General features: G+C 39.5%; 1 protein-coding gene across 8 annotated transcripts in view; it reads left to right on the top strand.

Annotated features, from left to right (window-relative positions):
- The window catches only part of HIVEP1 (HIVEP zinc finger 1), a 131,409-nt gene that overhangs the window by 49,154 nt on the left and 68,736 nt on the right, over positions 1-13,519 (top strand). The window contains exon 1 of one of the 8 annotated variants that reach the window (XM_063160709.1): positions 1,404-1,534. The exons of the other annotated variants lie outside the window; for them this stretch is intronic. Coding sequence (XP_063016779.1) covers positions 1,465-1,534 — 70 coding nt within the window. The 5' untranslated portion in view covers positions 1,404-1,464. Of the gene's footprint in view, positions 1-1,403; positions 1,535-13,519 lie in introns of those variants that run through there. 8 annotated transcript variants of the gene reach the window in all.

The raw sequence follows: 13,519 nt of genomic DNA, 5'->3' as shown, positions 1-13,519 counted from the left end.
AAATAGTATTTAGGGAAAGAGTGAACATCACCCAGACAGATGCAGCGACTTTGTCAGGATGTGTAGGGTCTTGAGCAGAGATACGGGTTTTGGGCATCTGCAATGTTTGTGAAATAGAAGCGGTATTTTTTTAAGAGTATGGATAAGTTAAACTTCTTGGGAGAAAGGGACTTAGTATTTTTTTCCCTTTTATATGTGCTGGTCCAATTGCTCAGTAAATATGGTCCTAATCTTTCACTAGCAGACTGTGATATGAACACCAGTGATTGCCTCATGTCTCCTTCAGACCTGTGTGATTAAAAACCCACGAGTGTGATTAAAATCTTACATCAGCATTGGAATTATTTGGATTCCTTCATGCTTTCAACTATTCAGGTTGTCAGTAAAAAAGGCCTATTTCTACCAACATATGATCAGAGATTTCTGTCGCACTCTGCCTGGCACAGACCTAGTGATGATGGATGTGACTGGTACCTACACAGAATGTTCCTGCTGTGTCTTTTCCTGAATGTGTGCCCAAAGGGAAGCTTTCCACAGTTTTTGAATGGCCTTTAGCTGAAGACTTGTTCAGGAGGCAGAAGGTATTTTAAGAAAACTGTGGTAGGTACAAATCCTGGTAATAAGGCTCTTGTGGTCTATTCAGTGCTGCCTGACAGGTCTGTATTTGATTTCACTGATGGCCTTTCAAATGCAGAGTTAGATTTTTCTGCATGTTATTGCAGCTGAACAATTGTAGGTATCTCCCCACAGAAGGCCCCACTGCCTTTTCCTGGGCAAATACTCTCTTGTTTTTTCATATCCTACTCTGTCAAAATGAGTTGAAATGTTTAATTTAGGAAGAAGACAGTCAAGTATTTTCTGCTGTGAGATGGCAGAAGGGGTGTTTGTTCCTGGTGATGGGGCTTGCTGGCGTAGGTGTCTTCTGTGGCTTTGGAAGGAATGTTCAGCAGATACTTGATGACCTTCTGTAGGAGGAAAATAGGTGCACAGGTGAAAATGGAGGAGGTTCTTGTGAATGTCGAGGTCTCTTGCAAGTCTGGATCTCAGCCTACGTTTCAGTACACAGGCAGAGAGTTGTGCTGCCAAGAAATTAATGTCTCTTTTACTGGGATAGTGAGGGTCTCTGTGCACCACATTCAGAGCGCTCCTATGGCTTCGCTTACAGACCTAGGTTTGAAAAAAGCAAAAATGTTCCAGCTGGAAAGGAACTGATTTTTCTTTAAAAAAGGGGAAAAAAAAAAAAGAAAAAAAAAAAAGCCTTGGAGTGCTTTGGGTGTGTTGGGTAATTGTGTACTCAAGAATCACACTTACATAAGTGAAGACACTCTGTAACCCTCGCCTGCCAGGAAGGCAGGCGCTGCAGAAAACCCACTCATCGCAGAGGAACCTCCAGTAGGTGCAAAAGGGGAGGAGAACCTTTGTTCTTTGTGGTGTGTTTATTCACAAAGAGAAGTTGTCTTTGGCATGTGTGCTTGGCACCAGAGGATTCCCGTTTTTTATCCTGTGGAGCTGCTTTTTCTTGTCGGTGTTGCGGGTAGGTTTCCTTTCCTAACGCGGAAGGGGAGAGGTGGGTATTTTCCATAGCTCGTCCCAAGGCTTCGTCCCTGCTGGTTGGAAGAGCCCAGCAAAGCACCTTCTGGAGGCAGGGTAGGAGTCAGAAGCAAAGTCCTGGACAGCAGCTCTGGTGGATTCCATTCCAGAGCTGTTTGAAGAGAGAAGGGAAAGATACGGGGGGATGTAAAGGTGGCATGCAGCAGGGCACAGCGTCAGGATATCAGTCTGGGTTCCCTAGTTCAGTAAGGAAAGCCCACACAGATGGGGAGGGACTTTATAGTGATAGGAATAGGGGTAAGGACTTTAAACTGAAAGAGGGTGGATTTATATCAGATATAAAGAGGAAATTCTCTACTGTGAGGGTGGTGAGACATTGGAACAGGTTACGCAGAGAGGTGTTAGGTGCCCCATCTCTGGAAACAGTCAAGGCCAGGTTGGATGGGGCTCTGAGCAAGATGGTCTCGTTAAGATGTCCCTGCTCATTGCAGGGGATTGCTTTAGATGACCTCTGAAGGTCCCTTCCAACCCAAACTATTTTATGATTCTGGCACATGCTCAGTAAATATGGTCCTAATCCTTCACTAGCAGACTGTGATATGAACAGCATTGATTTCCAGATCTGCTTCTCATGCTTAACAGTGTGCATTTAGGGGAGTTGTAAAACAAGTGTGCTTTCTGGGCTAAACTAGGCTATACTGTATTTACCAAGTAAGCACATTTTCCATTAAAGTAGTTTATAAAACGTACAAACAGGCCTTAGTGTTTGCTTACATTACTTACGGTACAAATGTCAAATTTAAATGCACGTGAAACTTTATTTCAGATGTTTATTTCAAATGTAATTTGATTTTACTGTGAAAACATTTCAGGGGTTAAGTTTGAGATGTGTGACAGAACAGCAAAGATATTTAATACTTAGCTTAATTTAGAAAAATGACCTTTCAGAGGAAAAAACTGTGCTTGTCAAAAATATACTGATGAATTAATTTCTTGTGATGCCAGTGTGATAGCTGACTTTTGAGAGCAACCTTAAAGATAATGAGTTTTATTTTTATCTTAGATCTATCTGATTGTAGTGCCTCTCACAAATCAAGTCACTTTACTGACTTCTCTGCCTATAAATATAGAGCAAAATTTGGAAGCAAAAAAGAGCAACCAGAAAAAAACCCAAACAAAACCAAAAAACCAACTCCAACAAAATTAAACCAAATCAGAGCAGTGCAAATCTGACTGACCAGTGTGGATGCATACTTGGGATTTTAAATGACATTGTAGTTGTAAGATCAGTGTCCTCTTTCACCACCACCACCTCCCCCCTCTCCATCAACAAACCACCCTAAAAATGCTATGTAGAAATACCAGCATTGTAATCAGTTTTTAAATGTCCCTAATAGAAATGTGATTGCAATGCTGTCTTAGAAAATACTTAACTTTTTTTCCAGAGACTGGAAACTTTGTTTCCAGAGACATATCAATGACTTTTATTTTGTAAGAATATGCAAGGAATTTGAAAGCAATTTTAGAACTTCTTGTAGATTTCTGACTGCTTAAATTGATTTATGTTTAGAACCTAATCTTGCTCACTTTGACAAAGCTGGCAGCTTCAGTGGGTTTATTTGTGCAGATAGAGTGAGAAAGATTCAGCTTTTGATATAAATACTTTAGCTTTCTGGTTTCTGAGGACTATTTTCTTACAGTTAATTATGCATTCTTAAAATGTGTACATTCATAGGCATATGTAGAGGGAGACATGGCAGCTTAGTTTGCAAAATATTGAGCTTCGTTTTGCCTATCAGTGTTTTTAATTTTAGTCAGAACAATCTCTAAATTGTTAAGACAGATCAAGACTTAGAAGTCATGTCATATATATTGTCACATGCAGCATTGTAAACTGTATAAGCATAGCTATTACTGGAACATCAGTATGTTTCAAAACATTGTTTTAAGTGTTTTCTCTGGGCTGGTTCAAAGTGGTCCTTTGAGGTTCATTTTGGGAAGGACAGATGTCAAAACAGGTGGTTTGTGTTCTTGTGTGCCATGGGTGGCTGTCAGGTGGAGGGGAGAGCGTGGGAGGCGACTCCGCATGGATGGGCCTGGGAATGGGTTTGTGAAAGCTAAAGTATTGCAAAACAAAAATTCCTTTCCATGCTTGAATTATATTAATTGAGATGGTTTGAAATAAAGTGGTGCCAACTTGAAACAGCTTACAAGTTTAAAAGTCTGTATTGTTTAAAAGAAATACTGAAGTGTCAGTGATGTGGTGTGCTTCTGACTACAGATGAAGTGTTTGTATCAGCAAACAAGATAATGTGAATTCATCAGTCTACAAGTTTGCAATTTGGGTGAGATGCAGCCATAAAAATGCATGGTAACACCACATGGGTTTACCGTAATCATTAAATTTTAGCAGTATTTTAATTTTCTTGTGTAGAAATGTTAGTTTCTACACAAGAAGTTAAGTTATTGGCTTGAGCATCAAGTTTGCTGAAAATACCTTTTGCTGCAAGCTGCTGTTGAAAATAGAAACCTCCTCTTGCTGTTGAGGTTTTGATGAAGTTGGTGAGCAGCAGTCACTGTCATGTTTTGGTGGTTACACTGAGGTCACTCCCAGCTAGGCTTGGCTGAGCATTTTTGGTAATGTTACAAGTATAGTCTAGCTTTGCAGCAGCAAACTTACTGTAGTTTGTGGTGATCTCCTTTTGGGTGGTAGTTTCTTAGAATAGCTTTAGTTATTGTTGGAACAGTGGCAAGTTTAAAGAGTATTGCATGCATGTAATGGTATTTCATCTCAAGCAAAACAAAGGATGTCAGTTTCTAAAGCAACCAGAATTATTTTTAACTCTTTCCTCAGTTCTTTAAAAGAAATTCAGAGTGATTTGTCGGGGTCCTGTCTCAAAGTGACTCCTGTAAAGCGTTTCTAAGAGAGAATAGCAAGGTGTTCAGTGGGCAATTTTGCAACAACTGGCTGTGGACCATGGTATTTTGTTTTGTGGATTTTTTAATCTTTAGGCAGTGCAGTTAGTAGCTGGGTGGTGTTCTGAAAGTCACATTTGATCTTTACTGAGAGTGTTATCTGTTTGTCCTTACCTAGGATGTCTTCTTCTTAGTAAAGAAAGTGCTGAGATTCCCCAGTACACAGCTTCAGTATTCCAGGATAAAAGCCTGGGAGCTCATATCTCATTGTGCTTTAAAGTGTTTCTCAAACAGCATTGATCAATGAATTCATTTGCAATGGGAAAGCTAAATCTCAAACACATGCATGTTAAATATCTGCCTGAAAGCAGGGAGGAAATGGGAGCTGAGATAAATTGGTGAGAAGTTCAACTTGTAAGACCTACAACTTGACATAAGAAGTGAAAGTTACAAAGCTTCACTTTTTTCTTCTGTTCCACTAATGCTCAGTTTGACCTTCCCTGTACTGTTGATTGTTTAATATACCCTTATTTCAAATATTCCTCACCTCTCTGTAAATTAAGCTGCTGTAAACTTTCAGACTCTTCTCACTGGGAGTCATCTGCAGGCTTGTAAGTATTTGTATTGCTCTTTGAACTTTTTTTATTTCTGATATAGTTGTATTGTCTGTATTTCTCCTGAAGCAGCCTAATATTTTATTGAGAAGACTGACCCTTCCTACAAAGAATAAAAAAAATAAACCAGCAAAGTGCTCAGGAATGAACTTTATGTACTATGTGGTTATTTTCAGAGAGTCATCAAGACTTGCAGGTCAGTTCTTCAGTGCCACAGACCAAAAGGTCATAAATTGAATGTTATGAGTAGTTTAAAAAGGTACAGGGATTTGACCCATTTCTCTCTTTATGTATTTCAGTGCTTTGACTGTGGCTTTTTACCTTAGCATTCTTGTTGTAACACAGCATTCCAGGTACAAACACTTTCCCATAGTCCAAAGTTTAGGCTGCTAATGTGCTGATTGGGTTGCATTCCTCCAGCTGTCCTGTAAGGAGGTGACTCGCAAGGTACCATATGACAGCCTGTAGTTCAACCAGGAGTTAAGCCAGGAAATTAAACTATCTGCATGCTCAGAACTATATCCTGGTAGTAATTTTAAAACTCTGTCTGGTTTTCCATATTTGAATCCTAATTTTTCAAGGGGTATTTAATGATTGCCACTGGGTTTGTCCTTGCTTTTGTGCTAAATTTGGAGTGATAGTTTCCAAATCTTTTGTTTACTGTAGCATGTGAGGTAATGAAATTAGAGCCACCAAAATCTTAAAGATCATCTACTAGGGGTGTGAAAATTTTATCTAGTTGATAATTGGTAATTAAGGTTGGATTCTGTTACTGAATCTTGGCTTGAGTTGTTAATGAATAGTGGTTGAGTATTCAATTTGAATAAAGCATAATTTCTGGAAGTTCTTAAAAATAAAACTGTCTCAGTTTAATATGGTTGGAGAGTGATTACTAAAATGATTAAATGAAAACTGAAGTATTTAAACACCTAAACCATAAACTTGATACGAACAGAAAGGATGTGGGGTGTGTTGTTGACTTTTGGATGTGGTTGGTTGATTTATTCTTTTATTTGTTTCTCTGAAAGTATTCTGTGCTTAAAACTTATTCTACAACATGAAACCAAAAGCCAAATACTTGACAATCTATAAGAAATTGGTTAGTCTTGTCTCAGGATTAACCCAAGATTATTCAGTTTGTGTTTATGAATTGTAGAAGCTGTACAGAAAGACTGCCCAAGATATGAAAGCATCAGGTCATCTGCTGTAAGAGTATTTATTTTAATGAAATTTAATCACTGATAAAATATTGTTCAGTGTTTTGTTAAAAAGGGAAAGAAAATGGGAAATCATGTGTTTAGTATTTTCGTAGTTGCTGTGATTTCTCCTAAGTAGATTCCTCAAAATATGAACTGATCTACCATTTTCTCAGGAAAAAGGAAGCGAAAGAAGGAAATCATTTCAGTGCATCATTTCTACAGTGTAGCCTCTTTTTATATGCCTTGTATTGTATTTAATAATATTTTTTTTCTTTTTGTCACTGTGCTTTTATGCTGCTTTTGTTCTCCTATGTCCTTTCCTTCTTTCATCAGTCTCCACATGGAGCAAACTATTTCTATTTTTGAGAACCATAAAGAAAGAGAGGAAAATGAGGTCTCCCTTTAAGTCAGAGGCATCAGAAGCCTTTAACCTTCTGTAGTTCACATGGGCAATAACACATCTGTGCATTTGGAGGGTGCCCATGACTCACAGCCCTAAATATCAGCACCAGGTGAATCTGGTGGCAGTAGATGGGAGGAACTTGGTCTTGCTCTGTGATTCTTTGCTGAGGAGGGGTTGGCAAGAGACAAAACCTGAGAGAGGCTGAGGAGCACGGAGCCCAGCCTTTCTCCTGTTTCTTCTGTGCCAGAAAATCCAGTCATCCCAGCAGTTCTGTGTGATGATTTTTAACAACAAACAAAGTGAATTTGGAGAAGATTATAAGTGGAGAAGAGTAAGTCTTAGGAAAGCAACATTTGTTCCTTGGCAGGCCATCACTATGATTTCTTAGCTTGGTTGAAATGTTCAAGATGTAAGCTTTAGTGAGAAGTTGGCCAAGCCTTTTCCCTCAACACAACTCCAGGTGCTCAGGCCCAGGAGACTCCGTGGTTTACCAGTCACTGTGAACCTTCTCAGAGAGGAGAAATCAGAGAGCAAGAGAGGTCATCCAGTTGGCTTTATTCTCTGTCCTCCTTCCCTTCCTTATGCAAGTGAAGTTTCCAATGTTTCTTTTCTTCCTATTAACCATGCACAATTTTTGTCTCAGTTAGCCTTTCTCTGCCAGGAAACATGGAAACTTCAAGCAGGAATTTATTTTAGCTGAGCTGTTGGAAAAAAAAAAGAGAAAATAACTTCTGTAAATAGGTCCAACATCTAAAACTGAAATAAATAGATTAGAGTATATATAGGGGTAGGGAGGACATGCCCTTTAAAATCTGAATATTTCAGGAAATTTGGGGCTGTTTCTTGAATCATTAATTTTAGTGCTACCGAGAAAATGTCCGAACAAACTTAATAAAAACAAAACCAAAAAGCAGTTTCAGGACATTCTACTGGGTTTTTGTTTTCATTGTTTTAGTCAAGTGTCACATTCTGATAATCTCTTCTCCCACACACCAAATTTTCCAGAAGTCATTGTTCCAACAAAACAAAAAAAATGTTACTGTAAATTAGTTAATAAAGTTGGATGTAATTCTTTCTACTTGGTTGTGGCACAGGGTTGACTAATCTAAAATCATTATGTTAAAGGCCAAAAAAGTATTTATTTGAGGACTTGAAATCCTTGGATGTTCACTTTGGCACATGGTTGTTGAAGTAAGCTCCCTCCAGGTTGAATTGTTCACTTCCAAATGCAGGATCAGGACGGTGTGTGCAGCAGCTTGCTGTGGCTTTCTCCCCCACGTTCCTCACCGCCCCCTCATCTTCAATCAGACAGCACAAAATTGAGCGTGAATTCTAAATAAAACAGAGAAAAAACACTTGGGTGATGTTCACATTGCTGAGTGCCATCATTTTGTAGGTGTTTAAGTAGCTCATTAATTATCTTCCTAAGCTTGCAAGTACAGAAAGAAAATTTCACCACTAAGCCTAGAAAAAGAGGGGAAGAGGGCTGGGTTTTCAATCGGTGTAGATTTTACTTGTTGGGTTTTTTTTTCAATAATTCATAGTAGCTTGCTGTTCCATAGCAATAGGAACTGTACTTCTTGTGGGATGAGGTGAATTCATCTATAAAACTGTTTCTTCATCTTTCAACACCCTTCATAGCATATTAATAATACACGTAACTATCTGCACTGCCATATTTGTTTTCTGTTATTTATTTACTGAACAAAACTTTCTCAGCTACTTATAATAATTAGGGTTTTTTGCATGAAAGTTCAATTAGTTAAATTTACAGTGTCAGTATTCCAGGATATTTTTTTTCAAGAGCTGATTTCTTATCCAAGGGTATAATGGAGATTATCAAAAAAGGAATGCCAGATACTTCAGCCTCCTTTCTTTTATTTCCTGGGAGGGAATGTATTATCTTTCTTGGGGGAGGAGAAAAACAGCATTTCAGGATTTTCTTTTTTTCAGATTTCATGCTGATTCATGCCCAGCTAGGGCAAATATTTTAAAAACTCTTAGCCCTCCTTGAAGAGAGAGAAAGAAAAATCATTTTGGTTGAGACTCTGCTTTGGAAGATTGATTAAAGATTTCACTGTTCTGTTCCCTTTCTGTATAAATTCAGTTGTCTCCATTCCCTTTTACTGGATTTGTATGATCTGAGCACTTTTGACTTCTTGCAGTGGTCAGGGACAAGGGCACTGCTGTCCATATGGGTGAGCCAGTCTGGGCAGGGTGCCTGTGGGTGGGACCAGGAGCAGGGAGGCTGCAGCAGTGGTAGCCCTGGGGCCAGCCTCCCCTCTTGGCTCCTGGTTCCAGCTGGAGCAGGCATGGAGGAGGAGAGACAGAGCTGGCTGTGCTGGAGACAGGTTTTAACAAGTACTTTGGGACCAGCACAATCCTGCTCCAAGCAGAAATCTTTTGAGAAGAGAAGCAGAGGGGAGCTTGAAAATGCCTCATGTGGTTTGTAGGGTAGCAGCTTGGTGCTAAAAGCCAAGCACAGCTTCAGCAGGCTGCTGTGTGGTTGTGACCAGAAATTATCCCTTCATAATCATGTGAGCTGTTCTTTCAGTACCAACCATCTCCCTGGCACGCCTGATTTCCTCACTGAAAGCCTGCTGATTGGTCCCCTCCTTCCCCAAGTCATTCCTTGGGGTGTGTCTGGGAAAATTTGGGTGATGTAGGGTAATCACCACACAGCTAACTTGCTCTGCTTAGGGTCTGCCTAAACCCAGGTAGCGCATGATCAGTTTCTGAAGAGATGCTTTATCCTCACTCCTGCCATCTTTGTCAGGAAGACAGCTTGGGTGGGAAAAGACCCAAGTGCTCACTGGGATACTTTAGACCTAGTTTTTGACTCAGCTCTTGAAGGAGGATGGGAGCAGATAGAGGGAAACAGTAAAATCAGTCACTGAAATGAGGTATTGGCTTCATATGTATATTTATTACCACCAATTTATAATTTGCCCAGAGAAAAGAACATGAACTCCCTAGGGTTGTTTGGTTTGTAAGACTCTTAAAGTGGCTAAGCCCCTGTTCGTGGCTGCGGCACACTGTTAACATAAAAAATGTCATATCTTTGTGCCTTTGCTAAAGTTTTGTGTTTCAGGTACACCTAGTTCTACATCAGCTTGTATTGACTATCTTTTCAAAGGTGTTTTTCATTTTATGAATCCAGTTTCTGATGTTTTTTCACTTTAAAGCAGTAGCTAGTAACATTTTATTTGGCATGTGAAATTCAGGGCAAAAATAGAAAATTACTATGGAAAAATAAGCTTACAGAGTCTGTAGAGCAAGGTCTAGTATAGCAAGTGAATTGTGGATTTTTAGGTTTTTTTGTTTTTTTCAATGAGCACTAAGACTCACTGATGACAGTATGACAGTTCATATGTTAGACTGACATTTAAGACTTACTAAGTTCTTGGATAAACAGGTAAGCAAAAAAATGAGATACCTTAGTCAAGTTAATGAAAAACTTTGAGTTTAATGTTCAGTCATGCTAAAAGAGTGATTTTGAATTCGAAGGTGTGATTTAGCAGCCCTGTTGGAAGGGGATTTACGGCATAGCATAAGAAGGCAGCTGCCCTTCGGTGCGGCAAAGGCCCAAGCTGTGTGTCAGAGTCACTCCAGTTGTTGCAGTATCACGTGAAGATGCTCCAGCACAGGCAGGAGCTGGTGAGGAAGGAGTGGGCAGGGTGGCTGGACGTAGAGACCCAGAGGTGCTTTGTACCTTGGGCTATACATGGTGAAGGGATGACAATGTTTGGGCTGGCTGGATTTTAAAGACAGTTGGAAATAAAGGCGGTTGGAAATAAGTGCAAAGTTTTAAAGAAGATCCAGTACCAAGTGAACTCCCCCAACATACCCCAGCAGAAAACTCCCTTGTGTGTAAATTTACTGAGAGGCTGATATTTACACATTTTGCAGTCAATACCTGCTCCTTAGCCGACAAACATTGCTTTCTGTTTTACAGTTAATAGAAATGTGCTACTGTCGATTCCCATTTGCTTGAGTGATCCAGGAAAAGAGCAGGAATAGTGAAGTGACAGTGTTGCTGATTTGATGGAAGTTATCAAGGGAGGTGAAGATGAAGATGCAAATGAAATTGCAAAGGATTTCAAAATTACATTAGGTTGCTGTGCAACCAAATGGCAAAAATGACAAATGAAATTCAGGGCATATAAATGTGAAGTGATGTCCACAGGAAAATTATTTAAACTCTTCATTTAAATTGAGTTGCTTGTTAACGCTTGGGCATGAGATCTTGGGGTCATGTATTTGTGTGGCGAAGTCAAGTGTATACTCACTAGCTGTCAAGAAGCAAATAAAGCATTAGGAATATCTACGCAGTAGTACAGGAAAACATATCTGTCATGATAGCATCTGTGGTGTGCCTTCATCTCTAACAGTGGGATCGATTCTGATGTCTTTCTTCTAATTGTCTTTCCCCTCTTCACTTCCACCTCCAAAGAGGATAAAATAGCACTGCAAAAGCTGCCAAAGGTCATAAGTATGTCGAACAGTTTTTGTGTAAGGAATGAATCAAGTAGATGAAGCCCTTTGGAGTTTGAAGAAAGATGTGAAAAGCTTACATAGATTCAGTATGAAAAGCTCCCCTGGATTCAAATGATACTTGGAGAAACTAATGTAGGAATAATCTGTGGGACTCGTGAAGTTCAAGAACAGCTCCTGGGGCTCACTTCAGGGCTGCCTGGTTTCAGAATCTGCAACTTAATCTTCTGCTTTTCCTTCAGCTTATGCTGTCAACTTTTGTTGGAGGCAAGATGTTGGGCTGGACACCTGACTTATCTTGTGGGCTTTCAATTTGTTTTGGTTTCTTGTTAGTCCTCAAAAACTGCCTTTTTCCTTAGCCAGCAGTACTATTTATTGTCCATCTTAGTATCAGGTATTTGTAACAACTTCAGTATCCAAAGTCCTACTAAAGATCTCATATTGTAAACCATTTCTGTAGACACTTTAGAATCTTGGTAAAGCAATAATTTTTAAGGGTATATGCTAATCTTAAGAAAACTCATCTCTGCTTAAACAGAGTTCTTGGTGCTGTAGGTTACTTGTGCTGAATGAATCTACTTACCTGATGTCTGCCTTGTAAACTTAATAGTGTTTGAGGAAGTCCAGAAATAGAAGAAGAAATTACAGAGAAGTTTGACCCCTCTGAGAACTTGCAGAAAGCCTCTACACTGTTGTCTCAGGTGATGAAACACCAACTCTTGGTGTTGTTGTACCTGTTGAACCAGTTTTGTGCCTTTTTTTGTTGAGCAACCCTCCTTCACCAGCCATGCAGCTGAGACAAGTGCTTTCGGAGTATCAGACAGATACATGGAAACTTTTTCCCCTGTTTAGCTGGGGAGTGGCTGGTTCGCTGTTTTTTGCTTTGGTTTAGGATCTGCATCTGAGAAAATACAGAATTTAACAAAATCTTTTGGGCTACACATATTTTTTATGTTTCCAGTGAGTAGAAAAGCTGTCAGTTCGGTTTGTTTCTTTTTTTTTTAATGGTTTCAGTTATTTCACTGGCATTTATTTAATTTCTGTGTGTGACTTAAAAAAAAATTTATATATATATATATATATATATATATATATATATTTATTTAATCAAAAACCTCTCCTTTTTCCAGTTTGGGGACAACAGTTCATAGGCCAGTAAACCTGCCAAGGGAGGGAACCTGTCTCAGAGCAGAAGGTATGAAGGTGCTCCTAGCTTCCTAGCTGCAGCTTGGACAAGGTGGTGAACTAGAGCAACTCGTGGCTTTAATATTTTAACTTCTAACAGTGATACTGGGTTAGGTATAGAAGAAACACCGAGAAAGCCAAAGCTTGTGAACAGTGAATACCCTAGAGGCTGTTAAGTAATTATTATGCAGATTTTAGTGATAATAATCACCCTGTCCTAGGTAGGCAGCTGAAATTTGGCAGCGGGGATAGAACAATGCCCTAGGATCAGCATAGCGATGGGGTAATTATTGTGCTAGATGGCTATTTAGGAGCTATGCAAATGAAATGCAATCAGTACTTGTGTTTGTAATTCGGTACCGGAGGGAGACAATGTGTAAAGGAATTATGTGTGGCGACTCAGCTGGGTGCTCTCAGAAGCACACACAGGATGCAGGATCACCTGGCTGTGTGGGGCCGGTGGAAAGGAGCCGGCCCTGGCGAGTGCCACCCTTGTGCGTTGGCTTACGCAGGCTGAGGAGGTGCCAGGCAGGAGGGGTTTCTGAAGATACTTCACCTACACTTCTGAAATCTTATGCTTGGCAGCTACTGTGCCTCTCCCCACAGGTGCCTCGCTGTTTGCTATATCCTTCTGTAAGGCGTCATCCAAAAATTCTCTTCCTCCCCATCCCCTTCTGTGCTCAGTTTTTAATGAGTGTAGAAGCCTCATAATAAAAATTCAAACCATGGAAACAAACAAACAGACACAAGATTGAAAGCTCCCCAATAACAAATAAATGACACAGGGACAAGAGTTTGGGTTCGTATGTGAAGTGCTAATGTAATTTTTGCACATACACCCTGCCAACCTCATCAGGAGCCCTTACCATATTTGAGTAATATATGTGATGGCAAGGATAAAGGCTTTATATATTTAATTTATATACAGCCTTTGCATTGGCTGTTTTACTGTATATACAGTACAGCAGATCATTGCTGATACAAATTTAAACTGGAGATTACAGATTGCATTTTCAAATATACAAGCATCTTTTTTTCTTCAAATGAAGAATAATAACAGGAAGATTTTAATTTTCTGTTTTCAACGGGGTTATATAAAGTATCTGTCATGAGTTCTTCATTTTTAAATGCAAATAATTATATATGGCAGGGAGTAT

Source organism: Melospiza melodia, chromosome 1 (assembly GCF_035770615.1).
Source record: "Melospiza melodia melodia isolate bMelMel2 chromosome 1, bMelMel2.pri, whole genome shotgun sequence".
Taxonomy (NCBI): domain Eukaryota; kingdom Metazoa; phylum Chordata; class Aves; order Passeriformes; family Passerellidae; genus Melospiza; species Melospiza melodia.
The sequence above is the reverse complement of the archived record's forward strand: the minus strand, read 5'-3'. Positions and strand labels throughout refer to the sequence as shown.